This window comes from Chenopodium album, chromosome 27, assembly GCF_948465745.1.
Source record: "Chenopodium album chromosome 27, dcCheAlbu1.1, whole genome shotgun sequence".
Lineage (NCBI taxonomy): Eukaryota > Viridiplantae > Streptophyta > Magnoliopsida > Caryophyllales > Amaranthaceae > Chenopodium > Chenopodium album.
The window spans coordinates 6,630,236-6,650,921 of NC_137860.1; the positions used below are offsets into that span (position 1 = coordinate 6,630,236).

Here is a 20,686-nt window from a genome sequence, read left to right on the forward strand (position 1 = left end):
AATTCTTTCCTTTGATGTAGAAGATTGTGAAACTAGGACAAAAATAATAGTACATCCATGGATATTCCACTTTTGCATTGTGAGTATTGTGCAGGTGTGGAATATGCCGTTTGCAATCATGGCTGTTAACTGTTTAATTGGTTTGTTTGCCACACATTATATTAATGTTGTCTGATTGATTTTGTAAGCTTTTTAATTAAGAAGTAAGGGTATTATGGTTCACTGTGTTTTGTATTTAGGAAGAAGTAAGGGTATTATGGTGGTATTATTGAGCTTTTCTTTAATGTTGTTAGATATGATTAACATGATATACAATTCCATTTGCATTCTTTCGGAGGTTTCCTTTACCTTTATATCTAAACTTTCTCCCATTATCATCTTAATTTTAAAAGGTGTGGGGCGCTTAAGCCTAAAGGACCCTAGAGCCTAGTTGATAGGCATATGCCTTTAAATACGAGGCACACTTGTATGGGCTAATGCGGGGCACATCTATTTTTATCGTCTCTATAAATTTAATTATCTTCTCATAGGATCTCATCTTTTTATTTATTTATTTATTTATATGTTTGTTTGTGTACTTATTGTTTAGCATGAGATCTGCAATTTCTATGGTTACAGCTCTAGATGTTTATGGGGTTTGCATTTGCATGTAAATTGAGGTTAGTTATATTAATTAGGGTTATCTTATGAACAAATATAGCCACTGTACAAAAATGTGCAAATATTAAACTTAAAATTTTCACAAAACCAGTTTATCAAATGAGGAATCATATATTGTAATCAAGAAAAAAGAAATCGGATAGGGAGAAGGGGCAGGTAGCATGTTATGCGGAAAATAATTGTATGACTTGCAATGATTTTAAAAGTTTCTTAAATTGAGAAGGATGAGGAAATGTAAAATACTCGAATCATATTTGAGTTACAAAAAGTTGCAAATTAAAAAAATATGCACATGGTATTTGAGCTACACTTATGCATATTAAATCCATATATATACACAATTGCCTTCATTATGGGTAGAAAGCTGATGGCCTCCTTTTTCATTACAATTCTACTCATCCTTTTGTTTTTATATAACTCTTGAATATGATATCTTCTCTCTTTCCTACGTCAATTATTAATGTCCATGCAAGGTCTCATTATTTCAGTAACCTATAGAAACAATATATTTGTGTGCAGTACTATAACCCTACAATTCTAAGTCAAGTGTCTTTTAAGGGCATGCATATTTGTTAAGGTGACATTAGTTATGCATTGGCATTTTGGTATTCTAAACTCACTTGTAATATGGCATATATATTTAATCTGATGATCGAATAAACCATTGATATATAATTTAAAGAATGATAATATGGAATGGAGGGAGTACAAAATAATGACACAAAATCGTTGTGAATAACCTATCAGTCTAGGTTCTATCTACACTATTTGAATTTTAGTATGAGCTATCAGCATCTCTGTTCCAAATTAGCCCAGGCAACATTGATGTGCTATATGAGTTACACAAATCTGCTTAAAAAATTGTTGAAACTAGATATGTCTAACACGCAAACAAGAAATCTGATTTTGATACTGTTACTCAAGTTCCACATTTCTGATTGTAATTCTATGATATGTCGTAATCTGCTTTCATTGGTTGGAAGATTATTTGAAGTAGTTATGATCCTGTCATGAAGAACTATATTTTTGCTTTTAATTATAATGACCATGCAAGCATGTATGAAACTTTGATAGTAACTATGACATTTATCATTTATCAGGATGACTGGGATTACCTTCAAGTTGAAGTGGCTCAATACATAAACAGCGATGTACGTGTTGCTTTACAATCCCAACAACCTACAAAGCCATTGAGTGGGTTTGTTCAACGTCTAAAGGGAAAACAGGGACGCTTTCGTGGGAATCTGTCTGGGAAGCGTGTTGAATTTACTGGAAGGACCGTCATTTCACCTGATCCTAATTTGAAAATCACGGAGGTTTAAGAATTTTATTTTCAGCAATTTCTTTTTTTTTTTTTTAAGTAATCTTTTTTTGTTTCATTGTTTGGGTTTAAAAACAAAAAAACTTTTTCTCTTACAGGTTGCCGTTCCACTGCTAATGGCATCGATTTTGACTTACCCTGAATGTGTAAACCATCACAATATCGAAAAGTTGAGGCAGTGTGTACGTAATGGGCCAAAGAAGTATCCGGGTGCAAAGTTTGTCGTTGAGCTCAATGGGGATAAAAAGTGAGAAATTATTGTTGACATGTGATAATATACCTGAATATACTTTTTTTTTTTTTTTTTTACTAGACCATCTTATGGAACATATTTCTTTTGCAGGGACTTATCATTTTCTGCTAGAAAACGGATTGCTGATGAGTTGAAGTTTGGCTACGTTGTCCATCGTCACCTAGAAGATGGTGATGTTGTTCTTTTTAACAGGCAACCGAGTTTGCATCGGATGTCTATCATGTGCCACAGGGTGATGGGATATTTTCAAAAATGATGTTATGCTTTAATATTTTCATTTACATCATTGAGGCTAATTGTTGACTTCTATATGTTTGCTTGTAGGCTAGAATAATGCCATGGAGAACTTTGAGATTCAATGAATCTGTTTGCAATCCGTACAATGCTGATTTTGACGGTGATGAGATGAATATGCATGTCCCACAAACACAGGAGGCCCGAGCAGAGGCTTTATTGTTGATGGGGGTAAACTTAAATTTTAGTCATCGAGAATACTAGATTTTATTGATCCCAATAATTGCGCATACTCACAATTCTTGCATCTGTTGTGAATTGTGATTTTGCCTTTATCATGTAGCCAGTTATTGTGATGTGTTTTGTAATTTGTTTATTTGTTACTTGTTTGGCAGTAGTTCTTTGTGCCAAATGTTTGCGTAAGAATAATTCTGTGGCTCCATGCCTAAGATGACGTGCAAACTTAGCAGGAACATATGAATGATGTTCAATAATATCTATGTTAGGTGTTTGTATGTGGTAATGAGTTGAGTCTTGGAATTTTGTAGAATCTACCTCTTGTTTCTTATTGGTCTAGGATATCATCTTGCTCACATAGTTTATCATGTCACTTAACATCAATAAGACTTTTTTAACCACCCAAATGTGGTATTCCTGAATGAAATATGACTTGCGTTAACATGTACTGGATGATTTGTATTTTGCATAATTATGTACAAGGTGATTTATATCTTGCATTACTATGTACAAGGTGATTTGTATCCCAATTTATTGCCTTTTCGGTGATGTAGGTGGTAATGGTGCTCTAGCATGATCTTTCATTTGTCTAATGGTGCTGCACTAGTAGTTAATTAATAGTCACTGTATATTTTGTCCTCATTGCAGGTTCAAAACAATCTTTGTACACCGAAAAATGGAACTATTTTGGTTGCTTCTACTCAGGATTTCTTGACTTCGTCTTATTTAATTACTAGAAAGGACACATTTTATGACCGTGCAACATTTTCTCTTATGTGTTCTTATATGGGAGATGGAATGGAAATCATCGATTTGCCAACACCAGCCTTGATTAAGGTTAGTTGAGTAATAATGTTACTAGAGTTAATTAAGGTTTGTTGTGGGCGCTATATCTATGTTATATGAATTTGTTCTTTATAATTGGATGATATAATATTTCTAAGTGGGTTTAATGAAGTATATGTTCTTTTTGTCTTTTGTAATTGGCATAAAGTAGATACAAAGTATACAATACTATACTACTAGTCAACCTTGTTAAATGTAAAAAAAAATACTTCCTTTGTTTTTAATACTTGCAACACACACTTATTCACGGTATATAAGAAAAGTAGATCTCACATTATTTAATTAACGTATATGGTGTTAAGATATTGTTTTGAGTATTATTAAGTGGGCCATGAGCTTTAAACAAGGGTAATATGACAACTTTTCACCCAAAATACCTTCCAATTTTAGTGTGTTGGAAGTATTATGACAAATCCATTTGAGTAAAGTGTTGCAAGTATTGAAAAACAGAGGAAGTTTATAAATTGAATGACAGTACACTAAAGCTTTTCATTATATCACAATTGAATAGAAATGTTCATGGTTTGTCTAACAAGTTGTGAAGTATCACTATCGTTTATTTTCCCAGGTCTCAATGATAAATTTGAAGAAAATTCTTCTAGATGAAAGTTAAGGGGTTAAGCGCCCAACAAAAAATGAATGTTTGAATATAAAGGCTTTGCCAAAAAAAAAAAAGCCTTTAGTTGGAGAAAAGACTTGCATGAGTTACATCTCTGACATAATTTATTTATTACTCCATAATACACATAGCTCTATTTAGCGGGTTCATTTCATCATATTTTTATGCCAGTGTACAAAATTTGTCACATCCCATGACATGAGCCAAACTAGTATTTGATTGATTGATTTCATCATATTTTATGTAAAAAAAGCTTGATGATGCGCAAATCAAAAGTTTATACAACTGTTTTATAGTAGCTTCGTCCATAGATTATGTTGCTTATTGGAAAACAAGACATGTTTATGTCGAAGTAGAATGCTAAAATGTAATTTTCAAATCTGTAGGATTGAAGTTTAAATGGAAACCTGGTTGTCTAATCCACCTAATTTTAAATAAAGGATGAAAACCCGAAATAAGCGAATGACAGGCGGTGATGGAGTGGGTCGGTTTTGGATGATGGTCTATCCCTTGCATTGCTGCCCATCTGCCCAAGGAAACTAAAAGGTGTAGATGGGAGTTTTTTTGTTTTGGACATCCACCTATTTGTAGCTTCATAGGACATATTATATTAAGAAGATGTAGTAGAGAACTAGAGATGCAGATTTTGAGATGGATGTGTGGGAACATCTTAAAGGATGGAATTTGAAATGAAGATGTTAGGTGGAAATTTGGAGTTGTGGAGATTGAGAATAAAAAATAAGGGGGAGCTGATTGTGTTGGTTTGGGCATGTTAGATGGAGATTGAAAGACGTGCTTGTAAGGAAAGTAGAGGGTTAGATTAAGGAGATCTCAGAAGAGGCAAGGAAAGATAAAAGATAACACTTACATAAAAGATGTTTAAAAGGACATGAAGAAGTTTTTTGGACCATGTAGCCGACCCATCTTTGGGATTAAGGCTTTGATTGTTGTTGTTGTTTTTGTTGTTTTGCTTTATTTTTCTGCATTTGATGAATTTGATTGATTCTGATTATGACTGAGAGCAGTAAATCGTTTTCATTTGTTTTTCTCCACCTTGAAGATTAATACTTGTTGAAGCTAGACAATGGGGGCTGCATTTTTTGTTACTATCACAGCCATACCTTGTAACCCCTTGTGCTCTTTAGATAAAAAATTTATTTATACTTAGATAATAAAGAATAATCTGAAAAAATCAACAGTAGTATACAATATACACATGCTGAATGTACCATGTATGATGGAACAACCGCGTGGAATACCCCTCATAGGGTATCCCTAAATTGATGCAAGGTACACTGTTTTTATCCCAGATAGCTTCAACCCACTTACCTTGTCTTGGTGGCTAAGATTTGAGGACAAGCATATAGAGATCTTTGTACTAAGTATGGAAAGTAATATAACAAGGAGAATTGAATTCCTTACCACAAACCCCTAGCTGGAAAATTGTTTAGCATGTCTGCAATAACAGGGTTTGTGAGGCTCCCCAAACTTCTTTCTAAATAAATGATTTAATCAATCAGAGAGGTCATGTCAAATGCATTTTTGTAAAATGTTGGTTAGACTAGTTTAGCAGTGTTGCGCACAAAATTAAGTGTTTGAAATAACCATTTTACAAAAATTTTGTCTGACTTTGGCCCAAGGGAAGAGTCTTGGTGTCATAACACTGTGTGCGAGTGTTGAGTATGCTACATGGGTGCTTGATGTGAAAGGAAAGTTGGAGTTATTAATATTCTTTTTTCTTTTTTGGGTGCTTGCGGGGGTGGGTTGTGGCTAATTAACGAACGAAAATCAAAGAAAGTTTTCTTCTGGAAAAATAATATTTTGTAAGTAGAGAAGGTAGAAAATTATATATAACAATGATGTGTTTTTCCAATGAGCATTGATGGAGCATACTAGTATTATGTTATGCAACTTTCATTTCTTTGGTATTGCTTAGTGACTTAACCGCCTTCGCTGTTTTGTAGCCAGTTGAGCTTTGGACGGGTAAACAATTATTTAATGTTCTATTACGTCCAAATGCACAATTGAAAGTCTTCGTAAATCTTATGGTGAAAGAGAAGATATATCGCAAAATTGAAGATAGAGAGACCAAGTACTGTAAGGAGGAAACCATGTGTCCGAACGATGGTTTTGTTTACTTCCGCAACAGTGAACTAATGTCTGGGCAATTAGGAAAAACTACCTTAGGTCAGCTTTTAAACTTTGCTATTGGATTATTTATTTATGTAGTTATCATTATATCATACCTCCGTTTCACAGTTAACATGTTCTATTTTTCCACATCCATCTACTATCTTATGCTGTGTCCCACAACAATTTTACATTTCCGCGAATTCACCATACTCTATGTGCCTTATTCTTAAACTGCTTACTTGCTCACACACACCCTCTCTCCTTTGTTATAATTTCTGTAAATGGCAAATGTTAAGATCATTTGAAACTAAGCTAGTACAATTTATATCATCTTAGGGAAATAGGATTCCCTTGTCCTACCTTTGGACTATGAGGACTATGAATAAGAGTGTTTAGATGTAATACGTGTGAAGGAAAAATAGACTATCATATTAAGGTGATTGATTATGATTGATAAAGATTATGTAGTGCTTTGACTAGATGCCCTTTCCTTTAGTTTGTATTAAATGATTATTAGCTCCCCTCACTTCCCCCCTCCCCCCTCCTTTTTTTTTTCTAGTTATTTATATATTTAAAACGCAAAGCTATAATTATCTATCAAATAAGAACTTTAGGATTTTAATTAGTTAAACGAAATAGTTGAGAGCTACAGAGGGTAGTAGGAGGGATATATACACTAGAAAAGAAAAAAAAAGTCTTAAGGCCTCTCATTGAGGAACTTACAAATGTCTTGTGGTGGTTGATGGAATTTTAATATTTGAGACCCAAAGCTGACTGAAAATCACTCCATGTAGCAATTGTACATCAGAGTGATTAAGAAATTTGGCTTTATGATGGCATTTGATATTATTTTGTGTTTTCTTTTCAGTAAAAGTTCAAAATGTAGAGTTTAAAAGAGTTCCCTCTGTGACTTTTTAATAAATTTATTGCTTCAGTATGAAACCCTTATTCTTGCTTTCAATCATAACTTTTATTAATGAATTTTGAACAAAACCATCAACATATTTAGATCTAGAGTTTTTATATACAAAAAATCCCTAACCTTTCTCCGTTCCTAACTAAATGCTTAAAAGTTTAAGACATACTTAAAAAGGGGGCCAATAGGTAATGAACCCTTTAATAAGGGTTACCCTTACCCAAGCTCAATTCACAACTAAATTGAGATAAAGGCCAATATGTTCATGTAAGCCTTCATAAGGAAAAATAAGACAATAAGTTCAGATGAGGTCATATATGGGAAACTAAGTTCACATAAGGCTTTTGGATGTGGAAAGAATAGAGCCTAAAGAAGATGATGCCATATTCTATAACCTGTTTGCTATTCAATTTTTTTTAAAAGGGTATTACAAGCCTCTAAGAAGTCTAGTTTTGATAATTAATATTGCCTGCTTTGAAAATTGGATGGCTATTTTATTCTGAAGCCAGCATATTGGCTTCAATATACATGAGTGATCCTGATTTTTGGAGGAAAAACAGAGTTGCTAGATATGACATTGCAACTACTTGATGACTCTAAAGATTGTTTTTAAACTAATGCAGGAAATGGCAATAAAGTTGGGCTTTTCTCTGTCCTTGTTCGAGACTATAATGCGCATGCTGCTGCTGCTTGCATGAATCGATTAGCAAAACTGAGGTAAATGCTCAACAATGTTGCTAGTGCATATTCTTTTGCTTTATTTCAGGTCAAGAAAATTCTGTTATGATTTTGGCAAAGTTGGTATGCTATGTCAAATGTGAGTTAAACTTGTAATGAGTTTATATATTCCTTCCTATTTGGCCATTATATTTATTCCATATACATTCAAGTATTCAACTTAAATATTATTCCATTATTTGATGTGTCAAGTATCTATATTAATGTGTTACTTATACGTATATCATATAGACATACTATGGTAAAAGTAATATGGAGCTACAACTTTAAAGAACACAAGATAAGATTTAGTGACTAAAATTTTTTTTAACTTAAATAACATTTTAGTATCTATCTCCACCTATAATTAATTATTTACATTGTAATATATGTTGGGAAAAAAAAGATAAATTAAAAGATGTACTACGCATATGAAAGCAAGTAACTTTTTGATATCATTAATGATTTATTATTATAAGATGCGTATGTAATTTTCTTATAAATAAAAAAAAAAAATCGATCCTATCATATATTTATTCATTGAAAGATTAATTAAATGCAACTATTAAATTTTATTAACATATTTCATTAGATAGTTATGAACAAATTTAGGTAAGTTTAAACATGTTGTAATCTATTGTAATCTATATCCACAAAGAATATTTTTAAATAAAAAATTATACGGGAAATCAGAACCTAATAAGCTACCAATAAAACATCGACTTTATGTTACTCCACACGCTCAAACTTAGACTAAAAAACCAGCACGAGTTATGCAATAGTTAAACTAATTTTATTTTTTGATTTTTGACACTATTTATAACATCTTGGTATTGTAATCTATATCCTTAAAGAAAATTTTAAAGTAAGAAATTATGCGGGAAATCGGAAACTAATAAGCTACCTTCAATACAATATTGACTTTATGTTACTCCACATGCTCAAACTTAGACTAAAAAACCAACAAGAGTTCTGCAATAGTTAAACTAATTTTTTCATTTGACACTATTCAAAACATCTTGGTAGGCAGTTTAATCTTGTTACTGGACTTAGTTTATGATGATGATAGAAAGTCTCTTAACTTGATGTGCCAAAGTCTCATCTTTCTCAATTCCTAATATCTAGAACATTTAGATGAACGTACTAACTCTAGTTCAGATGTTTGAACTTGGTTATGTCAATAGGATGAACCCAAGCCTAGTATCTTTGGTTGTAATTTGGGTCTTCCAGCCTTGACTAGACTTGATTCATTGACAGGATGTTTGATTTATAATCTCAATATATAACCTTGAAGTTCCTGGAGGGCTAGAGGAAATAATCATAAAAAGATCTATATTTGTATCTTGTAATCCAAGTCTCTAAGAGAGTAATCTCTCTTTATTCTCCTGTTGTATTTCTTTTTATATGGTTCTCCTTCGGGATAAGTGACTTCAATGACTTCACAAATATATATCAAGTTACCATACTTGATGTTCATATGATCTTATTGTTGTAATGCATGTGACACTCTATGTTTTCACATTAAAAATTATGCTGTATTGACAGAAGAACTAGCATTTGTTGGGTGAGAAAGCTCAAGCTAGACTAATGATGTTCAGCTAATGAATTTTTTATGTCGCTTTTGTACTTCTTAATTGACTACTTGCCTACTTGGTGGTTATGTAAGGTGGCTACTGCGCTAGCTGTCCTACTGGATATGATGTCGTGTGCTCTAGCTTTTCCAGAATATCTTTTATCATGTTTCTTATAGTCTTCATGAATTGAGTCAGTGTATTTTTGTATGCTCGGAACCCTTCCTAGATGTTGGAGATGCAAATGTTTAAATTGTGACCCTTTTAATATATAATTTAATTTAATTTATTTTTATTTCATTTTTGCAGTGCTAGATGGATTGGTAATCATGGGTTTTCAATTGGCATTGATGATGTTCAACCAGGGAAAAAATTGGCTGAACAAAAACATTCTGATATAGTCAAGGGATATAAAACATGTGATGAGTTAATAAAATCCTTCAACGAGGGAGAGTTGGCTTGCATGCCCGGATGTGATGCATCCCAAACTCTAGAGGCAAAAATAACTCAAGTGTTGAATGAAATTCGTGAAATAGCAGGAAAGGTAATGACTTTTGTCCACTAAAATGTATCATTAATACTACCCCTTTGTAATAATAACAATACATGGCATTGCACAAAGTTGTAGGAAATTTATATGGTGGTGGGGAGTTTTATAATGTAAAGTATAGTTAGTGGGGATGTTAACTGTTAAAAGGAGAGAGAAACTAATATAAAAGTCGTGTAAGTGGGGTTTGTAGGAGAGAGAAATAAATTAATACTCCCTCCTTTCCTCCATGTTTAAATAAATGAAGCGTTTCACTTGTGCACGTACGGCAATGCAAAACTTTGACTGATAATTTCTTTGATTATTAATAAGTAAAAATTATAACAAGTGAACATTAATAAACTATTCATTGAGACGATTCCAATAAGTACTCACAAGACTATATTTACTCTAATGTATAAATCACAAATATTGGTTATAGTGAATTAGATGAATAGTGCAAAAAGTCAAAACGTTTCACTTATTTAAATACGGAGGGAGTAGTAGTGAATCCTTACTAAATAAGAAAGTGTTGCAATTATGATGTAGGGAATGTAAAAGTAAAGTGTTGCAATTATTACGAAACAGAGTGAATACTTCTAACTAATGAGTTAGCATATATCCTCTTCGATTCCATTTAAGCTTCAGGGAGAGGCGAGCACAGGCAAAGGACTGAACTAGGATAAAGCATTATCTTCAGGTTTGGAAAATTTAAGGGCAATGGCAATACAATCCTTCAGATAAAGATAAGCATGGGAGATAGAGCACCCGATGGTCTACCTGCAAGGTCAGGGAACTAGAAGCATTGACTTTTGATCACTTGCAGAATTAATGCACAACACTTTAATTTATATCCTTACTAAACAAACTACAGGAACCATGCCTACTCTTTCCTGCCAATGTGGACGACTATAACCATATAGGACTATTGCTTTCATTTTGTATCTTATTAAAAAGGAGCTGATTAAATATTATATTTCTTTTCCTTTGGTTGCCGATTATTAACTTTATCAAAATAATTAATCTGTATGGATACATTTCTAGGTTTGCATGAAAGAGCTCCATTGGAGGAATAGCCCATTAATCATGTCACAATGTGGCTCAAAAGGTTCCCCAATCAATATCAGCCAAATGGTTGCATGTGTAGGTCAGCAAGCAGTTGGAGGGCGCAGAGCACCTGATGGCTTCATTGATCGCAGTCTGCCACACTTTCCTAGAAATTCCAAGACTCCAGAAGTATGTTTCGTCTAGTTCTTGATGAATATATTTGATGTACTTTCAAAAAATTTTATACTTCCTCTGTTTTTTAATTATTGCACCACTTGCCTTTTAAGTAAGTTTCACAAATATTGCACCATATCTATTTTAGGAAACAAAATATATGTGTTCACACTGCAAATACCCAATATATTCTTGCTTTTAACACTTGGTTAATTATTTTATGTTTACATCACATGAATAATTTTGTACTTTTACACCTCTCTCTCTTCCTTTTTTCCACTACCAAAAAAAGTGTGTCCAACCTACATGGTGCAATAATAAAAGAACGGCTATATATAAAAGAACGGGTACTTTTCTACACTATTCCAGTATTGACTTTTCCAAGGTGTGCCCCCACCTTTTGAAAATTACACACTGTAACCTTCGTCTTACAATTATGCTCTTAATGCCGTTATTCCAGCGTTAACAATCACTGTTAGTGGGACTCATTTTGCACTTTTAATTTTTTTTTCCTAGTTTGTGTGTTGCAAAAAAATTCCGTTAAAGGTTTTAGGGGTCATTTTCTCCGATTTGACAAAAAAAAAAAAAAATGTAAAAACCCCGTTTTCTGAATTCTTATTTTAACTACGGAAATCTAAATTCACAAAACGGGGCTTCTACGTTATTTTTTGCCAAATTCGAGCTCATTTTGGATCTTTAGGAGCTAAAATGACCCCTAAAACCTTTAACGGAACATTTTTGAGTACGCAAATCGAGAATTTTTTTTAATAAGTGTAAAGGAGACCCCACTAATGGTAACAACTAACGGAAGGTTAACGCTAAGGTTACATCGTAATCACTTAATGTACCTTGAGGTTATAGCGTAGAAGTTTGAAAAGGGGAGGGCATAGCTTAGAATAGTGAATACCACAAGGTTACTATTTAGAAAAATCCATATATATATATACAATATTCGTCTTCCATTCATTTCCCTTTTTTTTTAAATAATGTATTCAGATTTTCTTTGTGATATAATTTTGGAAATTTATATTCATTCACCCACGTTTTGGGATAAAATGAAAACATTTTCTTGTCATATAGACATCGCTTCACCATTTGTTTTTCATCAATGATAGATTTTGAATGCTTTTAATTATGACACATGGTACTTGTTTAAATTGAATAAATAGAGAAGGTAGCGGGGGTGGGTTGATTAAAAGTCAATAAAAAAGTAGGCAAAGGTAAAATGAGACTTTTATTTAGGGACAAAATTTGAGTGAATTGATATTTTATATTGGGAAAGAGGGATTAATATTATATGTGCATAAATAGTTACTAGTTTTATATTGCAGCCTCGATATCTTCTCTTTCACCCTTATTAACTACTGAAATTTGCACTATGATAGAATCAGGAAATTTACTTGTATATTGTCAATAAAGGAAAAATGACTTTTTTAGGTAAAAATTGCTAGGTATGCTGGTTGAGCTACTTATTATATCAAGCAAACGGTTTGGTATTACCTGGATAATGCTTGGGATGTTGGTTAAGCGACTTAGTTATATGATAAGGAAATTATTGTAGGGCACCAAGGAATGTAACATCACTTTTGTGGTTATTTGTTACATTGGGATTAGTTTTCTGAGAAAATAGAATCCTGTTATCATCTAGTTTTAGCATCGCACGTCTCACATGTTACTGAGGAGCTCCTCGTGTTCTTGATATGGGGAGTTTAATGGATTTCAGAGATGCATTATAGAAATCTATAACTTTATACTAAAGGCGAAACCAGGAATGACACATGTCATCTCCTGGTTAAGAATTTTCCCTCCAAAAGTTTTTTTTTGGCCAAAGCTTCTTGGAGAAGTTTTTAATACAAACTATGCAATAATATTTCACTTCCTATTTGATATGTATATTCCATTTGTACACAATCAAACAAAGATATTTTTTTTTATACAATATTATTTTTTTTGGTGTTTAGAGAGCCACAAGGGCGGGGGTGAGAATCGATTTCAGGATCTCCTGTAACCGGGAGGGAGCTCTAACCACTTGAGCTATCCCTCACTCTCTTTATACAATATTATGCAATAAAAGTTTTCTATCTATAATTTTGTGATGTAATTCATAGTTATTTTTATTAGTCGTGTATATATTATTCTCTCTATTTTCTTTAGTGTGATAATTTTTTTTTAAATTTTTTTTTGTAATTATAGTACTTTCATCCTATTTTGCAATTATGTATAATTTTTTATAATTAAATAATAGTGTTAAACTAATGATAAGTATTAAGTTTTAAAAATTACCGTGCATGGCACGGGACTTAACCTAGTATGTTTTAAACTTCTCCTGCAATGCAGTATGTCTGTCTGTTAGAGGCTGGTTAATGTGTTCACATTGAGACAGATGTTTTTCAATTGTGATATTTTTTATAAAAACAAAAATGCATGTTTTGGAAAGTTGCATATCAGGGATCTTGTTTGAAATTGGTCTAGTCTGATACATTAATAATTTCTCTACTGACTGCCCCTTGCATATGCACGTATACTACGAATGTATTTGTATGTTTTACTCCTACGCCAATTTTAAGTGCTATTAAAAGTACTGCACAAGTTTAAAAGAAACATGTATTATAGTACTGGTATTTAGAACTGCAAGTATGTTATCAGTGGTAAAGGCCAGATAATATGGAATAAAAAATATTAATGAAGTAGTCAAGACAGTTTGGATAATAGAGTACGTAGTAGATTTGAGCATGCCTTGTGCCAAGAAATAATTCATTGTCTGATTTCTGCAGGCTAAGGGTTTTGTGGCTAATTCTTTTTACAGCGGCTTGACAGCTACAGAGTTTTTTTTCCATACTATGGGAGGGAGAGAAGGCCTTGTGGATACAGCTGTATGTTGAAACTACTAAATGTGTATATTTGTTTTGATTACTGTATTATTTTTGAGCTTGTATGTCTGTTTATTTCACCCTGTTTACAAAATCATAAGTTTTCAAACTGTCAACCATGACAGCTCTTTATCACGTTGTAAAAATTTTGTAGTCAATTGTTTACAAAAGTTGAGTGTCTAAACATGGGCCAGTACCTCGTGGTTCATGCAACTACTAGTTCCTTACTATGATAAAGGATTGTCCCCCCTCCTTTTTTTTTCCTCCCTTTGTTTCTTCTGATCTCAGAAGCAATTCAAGATATACAAAAATATTTGATGAGATAAATTTCAGCATATAAACCATATCATGTCAATTAGACTTATGGTTGTAGTATGATAACTTGCAAAGGATATACGAGCATATTTTTCCATGTATACACTTGTTAAATGGTAGCTTTTGTAAACGTAGTTTACTTTATATGATCGGAATTTGACTGGATGTAAATATTACTAGCTGGGATGAAATTGAGGCAGTACATTGTTTTTGAAGTTCTTTGACACCATGGCCAAATTCTAAATCACAGAGTATATGTTCAACGAGAGTACTCTGAAATTTTTTATTGAAATACTTTTCACATTTTGCTAGGTAAATACGGAGCATATGTCTAAGGTTATTTAATATCAATCATTAATTTTATGATCTAATATGTAAATGAGATTTTGATCTATATGCTTTCTGCTTCCTTTACTTAAGTTTTTTTTTTTACTTTGTCTACTATGTATAGTTGTTTCAATTTTGGCAGCATTAAATCATGTAATGAGTGGTTTATGTAATAAATGGCCTTTGCTGCAGGTGAAAACTGCTGACACTGGTTATATGTCACGTAGACTGATGAAATGCCTGGAGGACCTAGCAGTTCATTATGACATGACTGTAAGAAATTCTAATGGAACTATTGTTCAATTTTTTTATGGTGATGATGGTATGGATCCGGCTCAAATGGAAGGGGCAGAAGGATTTCCGCTGGATTTTGAGCGATTGCGTTTCAAAGTGGAGGTATAATTTTTTCATAGCTTTCCAGATTGTCAAGCCAGTGTTGCACCTAAGATATGAAACTTTGATCTAACAAGTTACTTTGTGCAGGCTACTTGCCCTGCAAGGGGAAATATGAATCTGTCTCATACAGTAATCTCTGAAATCATAGATAAGAGGCTTTCAGATTATGATATGAGTACCGGTGGTGGTTGCTCCGGTGCCTTCAAGATGAAGTTATTAGATTTTTTCAATAAATTATCTGAAAGAAAATGCTATGTTTCTGAGCAGCAACTGCAGGTAGTACTTTTTAATTTAATCTGAGGGGTTTTTATTTATTTATTTATTTATTATTATTATTTTTTTTTCCTGGTGATAAAAGATCTCTTTATAAATGAGCAAATAGCAGCAGTATGTACAATAGTACAATAACAGAGGACAAGCTGTTCTTGAACTTATGCACTAGCCCAATCACATCCGAATTCCCCAACCATATAACTCTTTGATTCCCTGTTGATTTAGACTAACAAGAATCATAGTGAATTATTCTATCACACAACAAATCAGCGATCATGTGGCTCCCTTGCGAAAATATGCATTCCACTTTAAACCTTAAACACCACATTATTGCCATAAGAGCATTTTGCCTCCATATCTTCATCCCATTTGCTCTTCCAAAGCCTTCAAAGCTGACATACAAGAGATCTAAAACTTTACTTGGAACTAGTTTTTCCCTTTGTACATGAAAGAGTATCCTCCAAATATTACTTGGCATCACACTAAACAAAGTCATATGAGCACGTCACACTGTAGGCATGACATAACACACACATATCAGGTGATAGCCATCAATGGTCTTCTTCTTTGGAGAGCATATTATTAGTGTTCATTTTCCTCAATGCCAAGGTCTGCGCAATTGCTCACCTTAGCAACTTTATCCTTTCAATTATATCCATAGATCTTGAAGAGGCGGGGAACCTCGTTGGCGAAGGATGGTGAACTAAATAAGAATTGCAAGAAATCATCCTAACTACTGCACTATCCTCTACCTTTGACAGTTATGGTCTTAAAAAATCACAGTGACTCATCTATTTCTCTATCGCAAGGATGCCTTCGTAACTTAAATTTTTCCAAAAAATAGATGTTCACCTCTCTTAACATTTTGATATGTTCTACTACAATAATCATCACTATGAGAGGAAGATAAAAATAATGGGTAACCCACACCCTACATTGTTCATTTCACCTATTATTGAGTAAATTGCCAACCATTGAGGTTCCAAAGGAAGGTATTGCAGTCTTTCCATCATAGCAACAATCTTTATAACCAGTTTTCAAACAAATAATCCTCCTTCCTCTTTCGGTCAATATACTAGTTCCTATTCCATTAAATGTTCTCTTTTCCTACTAGTGTTACCACCTTTTGGGCACCTAGAGAAACCTATCACTCGATCGTTGACTATGGTGCATGGACATGCAAGGCTGAGCCACATGAGTGGGATATGCATTGAGTCAAAGATATTTAGCTCTTGTTGGATCTAGACCGATCATAGAAGAATTTAAGCCTTGTGTTGCCAAGCGTTCAAAGCCTAGAACTTTTTGCTAGAGCAAGGCAGACACCCTAAAAGGACAGTTATGACACCCAATTTCAAAGCTTGAGTTTGCTATTTCATGGTTTAGAGATTGTTAAATTGTCAATGTCTTTAAGCTTTGTGAAGTTTCAAAAAGGTTGGATAAGGGAAGGTTGAAGACGGGTCGATCCGTTCAAGAGGATAGCGGAGAGAGAAATGAGATAATTGAATATTGGAATAATTTTTTGGGCTTAAATTTCGGTCCCCACACACCGTTATCCTCTTTTCCCTTTAAATAATTTATTTGGATCCACAATCGATTAACTTTTTTTCTTTGTAATAATTTAATAGGACCTACACCTTTATCTATTTTTTTTTTCTTTTTAATGTACATTATATTTCGTTTAGGAGTACTTCAAATTTTATTCATCATCAGATAGGCACTACATCATTATATAGTTAATATGTTATCAGATTTTTGAAGAGAAACCAGACCCATCACACCGGATTAACCCAAGTTAGCATTCTGCATATCCGTTTTTGTACCGCGTACCCAATTGAAACTCGTCCCTTGTAACCTTGATATCTATTGTCTTTTTATTCATAGCATTGCTAAACCAGAAACCTAGCAAAGTAGCATAACCCAATAATCTATATTGTTATTTATGGCTGTCTCATGGTCAAGGTGAACTCACATAGAATGTTGGCTTACAGCTTCCAAGGAAAAAATAACCAGGAAGTGTTTACTCGTCTGTTGGTAATCTTGCAGATTATGTACTTCGTATAAAACTACACATGCAGGGTGTTGTTCCTAATTCCTGCTATTGACAGTAGCATCGAAGCTTGTCAGATTTGCATATATTTTATTTTTACTTGGGTGTATTTATGTATGGTATAACTGTATGTCTCAAGTGCCATGTTTTTGGTACTAATATTAAAATACGGAAAAGGAGCTGCGGTATATATTGCTGTTTTGGCTTCACACATTTCTCTGTTTAGACATTTCTAATATACATATATATATATATATATATATATATATATATATATATATATATATATATATATATATTTATATATTTTATTTTCTTATTTGTCAAACATTGTGAAGGTGTTCTTGGATGCTTGCATTTCTCGGCTTCGTTTAAAAAGGATTGAAGCTGGAACTGCTATCGGAGCAATTGGGGCTCAGAGTATTGGAGAGCCCGGGACGCAAATGACTTTGAAAACTTTTCATTTTGCTGGGGTTGCCAGCATGAGTAAGTGTCCATTGTTGAAAGTTTCATTTCATCCTCTCCATTCACCCAATCCCCTATCTCAATCTTAATTTCTATCCCCACCCCCCGTGGGCTAATTAAGTCATATAAAGTGAAAACGTAGCAAAAGAAGATGAAGAAGGCTACCTAATTTATTTTCTATGTGGCTTGATCCTTAATTTTTGTAGATGTTACCCTTGGAGTTCCTCGTATCAAAGAAATTATGAATGCAAGTAAAAAGATAAGCACACCAATTATCATGGCAAAACTTGAGAATGATACTTCAATGGAGATTGCGGAAACTGTAAAGGGTCAAATTGAAAAGACATTGTTGGGCCAGGTATGTAGATATCTACGGTGTACTATTTTTTTATTTTTAAGAAATGATGTTTAGAAACTACTCCCTTTTCCTTTCTTTTGCTCTTATTATAAAATGGGGAAAGAACCAATGAAAACATTGAAGACAGGCAATGCCCATAAGCCCCATATCATATTAAAAAAGAATCGAAAAAAATAAAATGAGAGTCCAATTTGGATAGTGGAAAGAAATAATTATTGTGCAATTAATACAACTTGAAAAGTAGAAAACATAAATAACTTCGCATTTATTACATAAATAATTAGAGCTTGAAATTAATTAAAATTAAATTTTGTCCCAAAATTATGCTATTAGTAGGAGAATCCTTAGAAAGAAGTTTTTGAAATATACCAAAATAAAAAATAAAAAAAAAGGAGAGGGGGGGGGGGGGGGGGGTGGTACATTTGAAATGCATTTACTGTAAAATAAAGATAAATATGTATCTATCTTGTAAATTATTTTGTTATTCATGTCACCTTCTAAATGCTTTTTCTCATGCTACCACTACCTTGTTGTGCTTAATAAGGATAAAGCTTCTTAGAGGCAATAGAATGGCTCTAGAGCTTCTGTGTAGGTTTGAGCTGCATTTACTATATCATAAATTTGGGTGTAAAAACAATCCCTATACACCTTTTTTTTTTTTTTTTTTTTTTTTCTTTAAACGCTTAGCACAATATTATGAATCAAGTCAAGTTCCACCTAAGTTGTTAAGCTTTGGGGGAAACGAGTTCATACAAACATACTCCACATTACTACCCGTATCCCACCTAGCCACAAGGTGAGCAACGGTATTACATGCTCTAGGAATATAAGATAAGTCAAAGAAATTAAAAGAAGTGCTAGCTTGTTTAATATCATCAATAATCAGTTGAGTATGATTTTAACTCTACTTCACACTTGTCACGTCCTTCTTAACATTAGACGCATCACTCTCCACTGAAATCATCTCATAGCGAAACCTTCTTGCAAGTTGAATTCCAAACCTTACTGCCATTGTTTCAGCATTCTGAATGGTAGTTGGATGAGCTCTTCTTATAGCAGCAAGAATAATCTTGCCTTCCCAGTCACAGATCACCACACCCAAACCCACCTTAACTCCTTCCACGCAATGGGGGTCAGCATTGATCTTGTAAATACAAAAAGCAGGACACTTCCAGGATAGATTACTGTTTGTAGCAACATTGCTTGCGCTTCCAACCCCCACTTTAGCTAAATAGCTCCTATACTCATCAACCATTCTGATCATACCAGTAGCAGTCTGGAAGGCATTCACATTAACATGCTCATATACTCTCTTATTGCGGCAAGACCAAGCAGCCCACATTAAAATAGCGGCAGTTCGCAACTCATTGCGTTCTAACTTAGATGTCAGCCACACCCATCTATCACAGAAATTATGTGAGGGAGCTTCATGTATTATACACACAAACTCACAGTGTTCCCAGATTGGATTTGCATACAAACAATTAAAAAAAGAGTGAATCACCGTCTCACTGCTCGCATAGCATATAGGGCAGCACTCATCTTGCACAATGTGGCGGAATTTAAGCCTCTCCTTTACAGCCATGAAGCCTTTGCACGCTCTCCATAGAAAATGTCAGATTTTTGGAGGGCCTTCGATACTCCATACACCTTTCCCGATTACCTCATCTTCCACAACTCCCACATTGTTATGAAACCCCTCCTTCACAAGCCAATACCCAGACTTCACCGAGTATGTGCCATCCTTTGTAAAATTCCAGAAAAGTGAATCTTCTGGTCGTCTATTAGACAATGGCATAGCTAAAATAAGGTTGCTATCATCACTTGTGAAAGAGCTACGGATCAGCTCTGCATTCCATTCACCACATTCTGCATTTAACAGATCACAGACCTGTAAGTTCATGTTACAATCCCTATACACCTTGTGTGCTTTAGTTTGCCTTTTAATCCTCTCTTCCAACTCTACTAAAAGGCCTTGCCGTAGCCCAAAAGAGCTCTTGACTCCTACATCCTTGGTCTAAGGTGTGCTATTTATACCGTTGTAACAAAGTCCATCCGATGTCTCCTTTTGTGGGTCCAGTTTCTGTCTCTGTTTCCTTTTTTTTTTTTTTTTTTTTACTACCTTATAACTTTTCATCTTCTTTTGTTTTGTAGGTTGCGAAGAGCATAAAGCTTGTTATGACTTCAATTAGAGCCTCTGTCGTTGTTAAACTTGACATGAAAAAAATTAATGCTTTACGACTGTGTATAAATGCCTATACTGTCAAGGACAATATCGAAAGATCTTTGGCTAAGCGGAAGAATGACAAACTGGTAAAAGCAAATTCTTCTGAATTTTTTCCATTTAGTTTTAAATAGTTTTGATATGCATTTAATGCACT

General features: G+C 33.7%; 1 protein-coding gene across 2 annotated transcripts in view; it reads left to right on the top strand.

Moving 5' to 3' along the window:
- LOC145620355 (DNA-directed RNA polymerase III subunit 1-like) overlaps positions 1–20,686 on the top strand; it is a 36,123-nt gene that overhangs the window by 7,255 nt on the left and 8,182 nt on the right. For both annotated transcript variants that reach the window (XM_081675020.1, XM_081675019.1), the window contains exons 9-23: positions 1,761–1,976; positions 2,080–2,228; positions 2,325–2,466; positions 2,559–2,699; positions 3,354–3,542; positions 6,135–6,357; positions 7,843–7,936; positions 9,817–10,051; positions 11,078–11,269; positions 14,029–14,127; positions 14,959–15,162; positions 15,250–15,438; positions 17,821–17,968; positions 18,154–18,305; positions 20,460–20,618. In XM_081675020.1, coding sequence (XP_081531146.1) covers positions 1,761–1,976; positions 2,080–2,228; positions 2,325–2,466; positions 2,559–2,699; positions 3,354–3,542; positions 6,135–6,357; positions 7,843–7,936; positions 9,817–10,051; positions 11,078–11,269; positions 14,029–14,127; positions 14,959–15,162; positions 15,250–15,438; positions 17,821–17,968; positions 18,154–18,305; positions 20,460–20,618 — 2,532 coding nt within the window. The remainder of the gene's footprint in view (positions 1–1,760; positions 1,977–2,079; positions 2,229–2,324; positions 2,467–2,558; positions 2,700–3,353; positions 3,543–6,134; positions 6,358–7,842; positions 7,937–9,816; positions 10,052–11,077; positions 11,270–14,028; positions 14,128–14,958; positions 15,163–15,249; positions 15,439–17,820; positions 17,969–18,153; positions 18,306–20,459; positions 20,619–20,686) is intronic.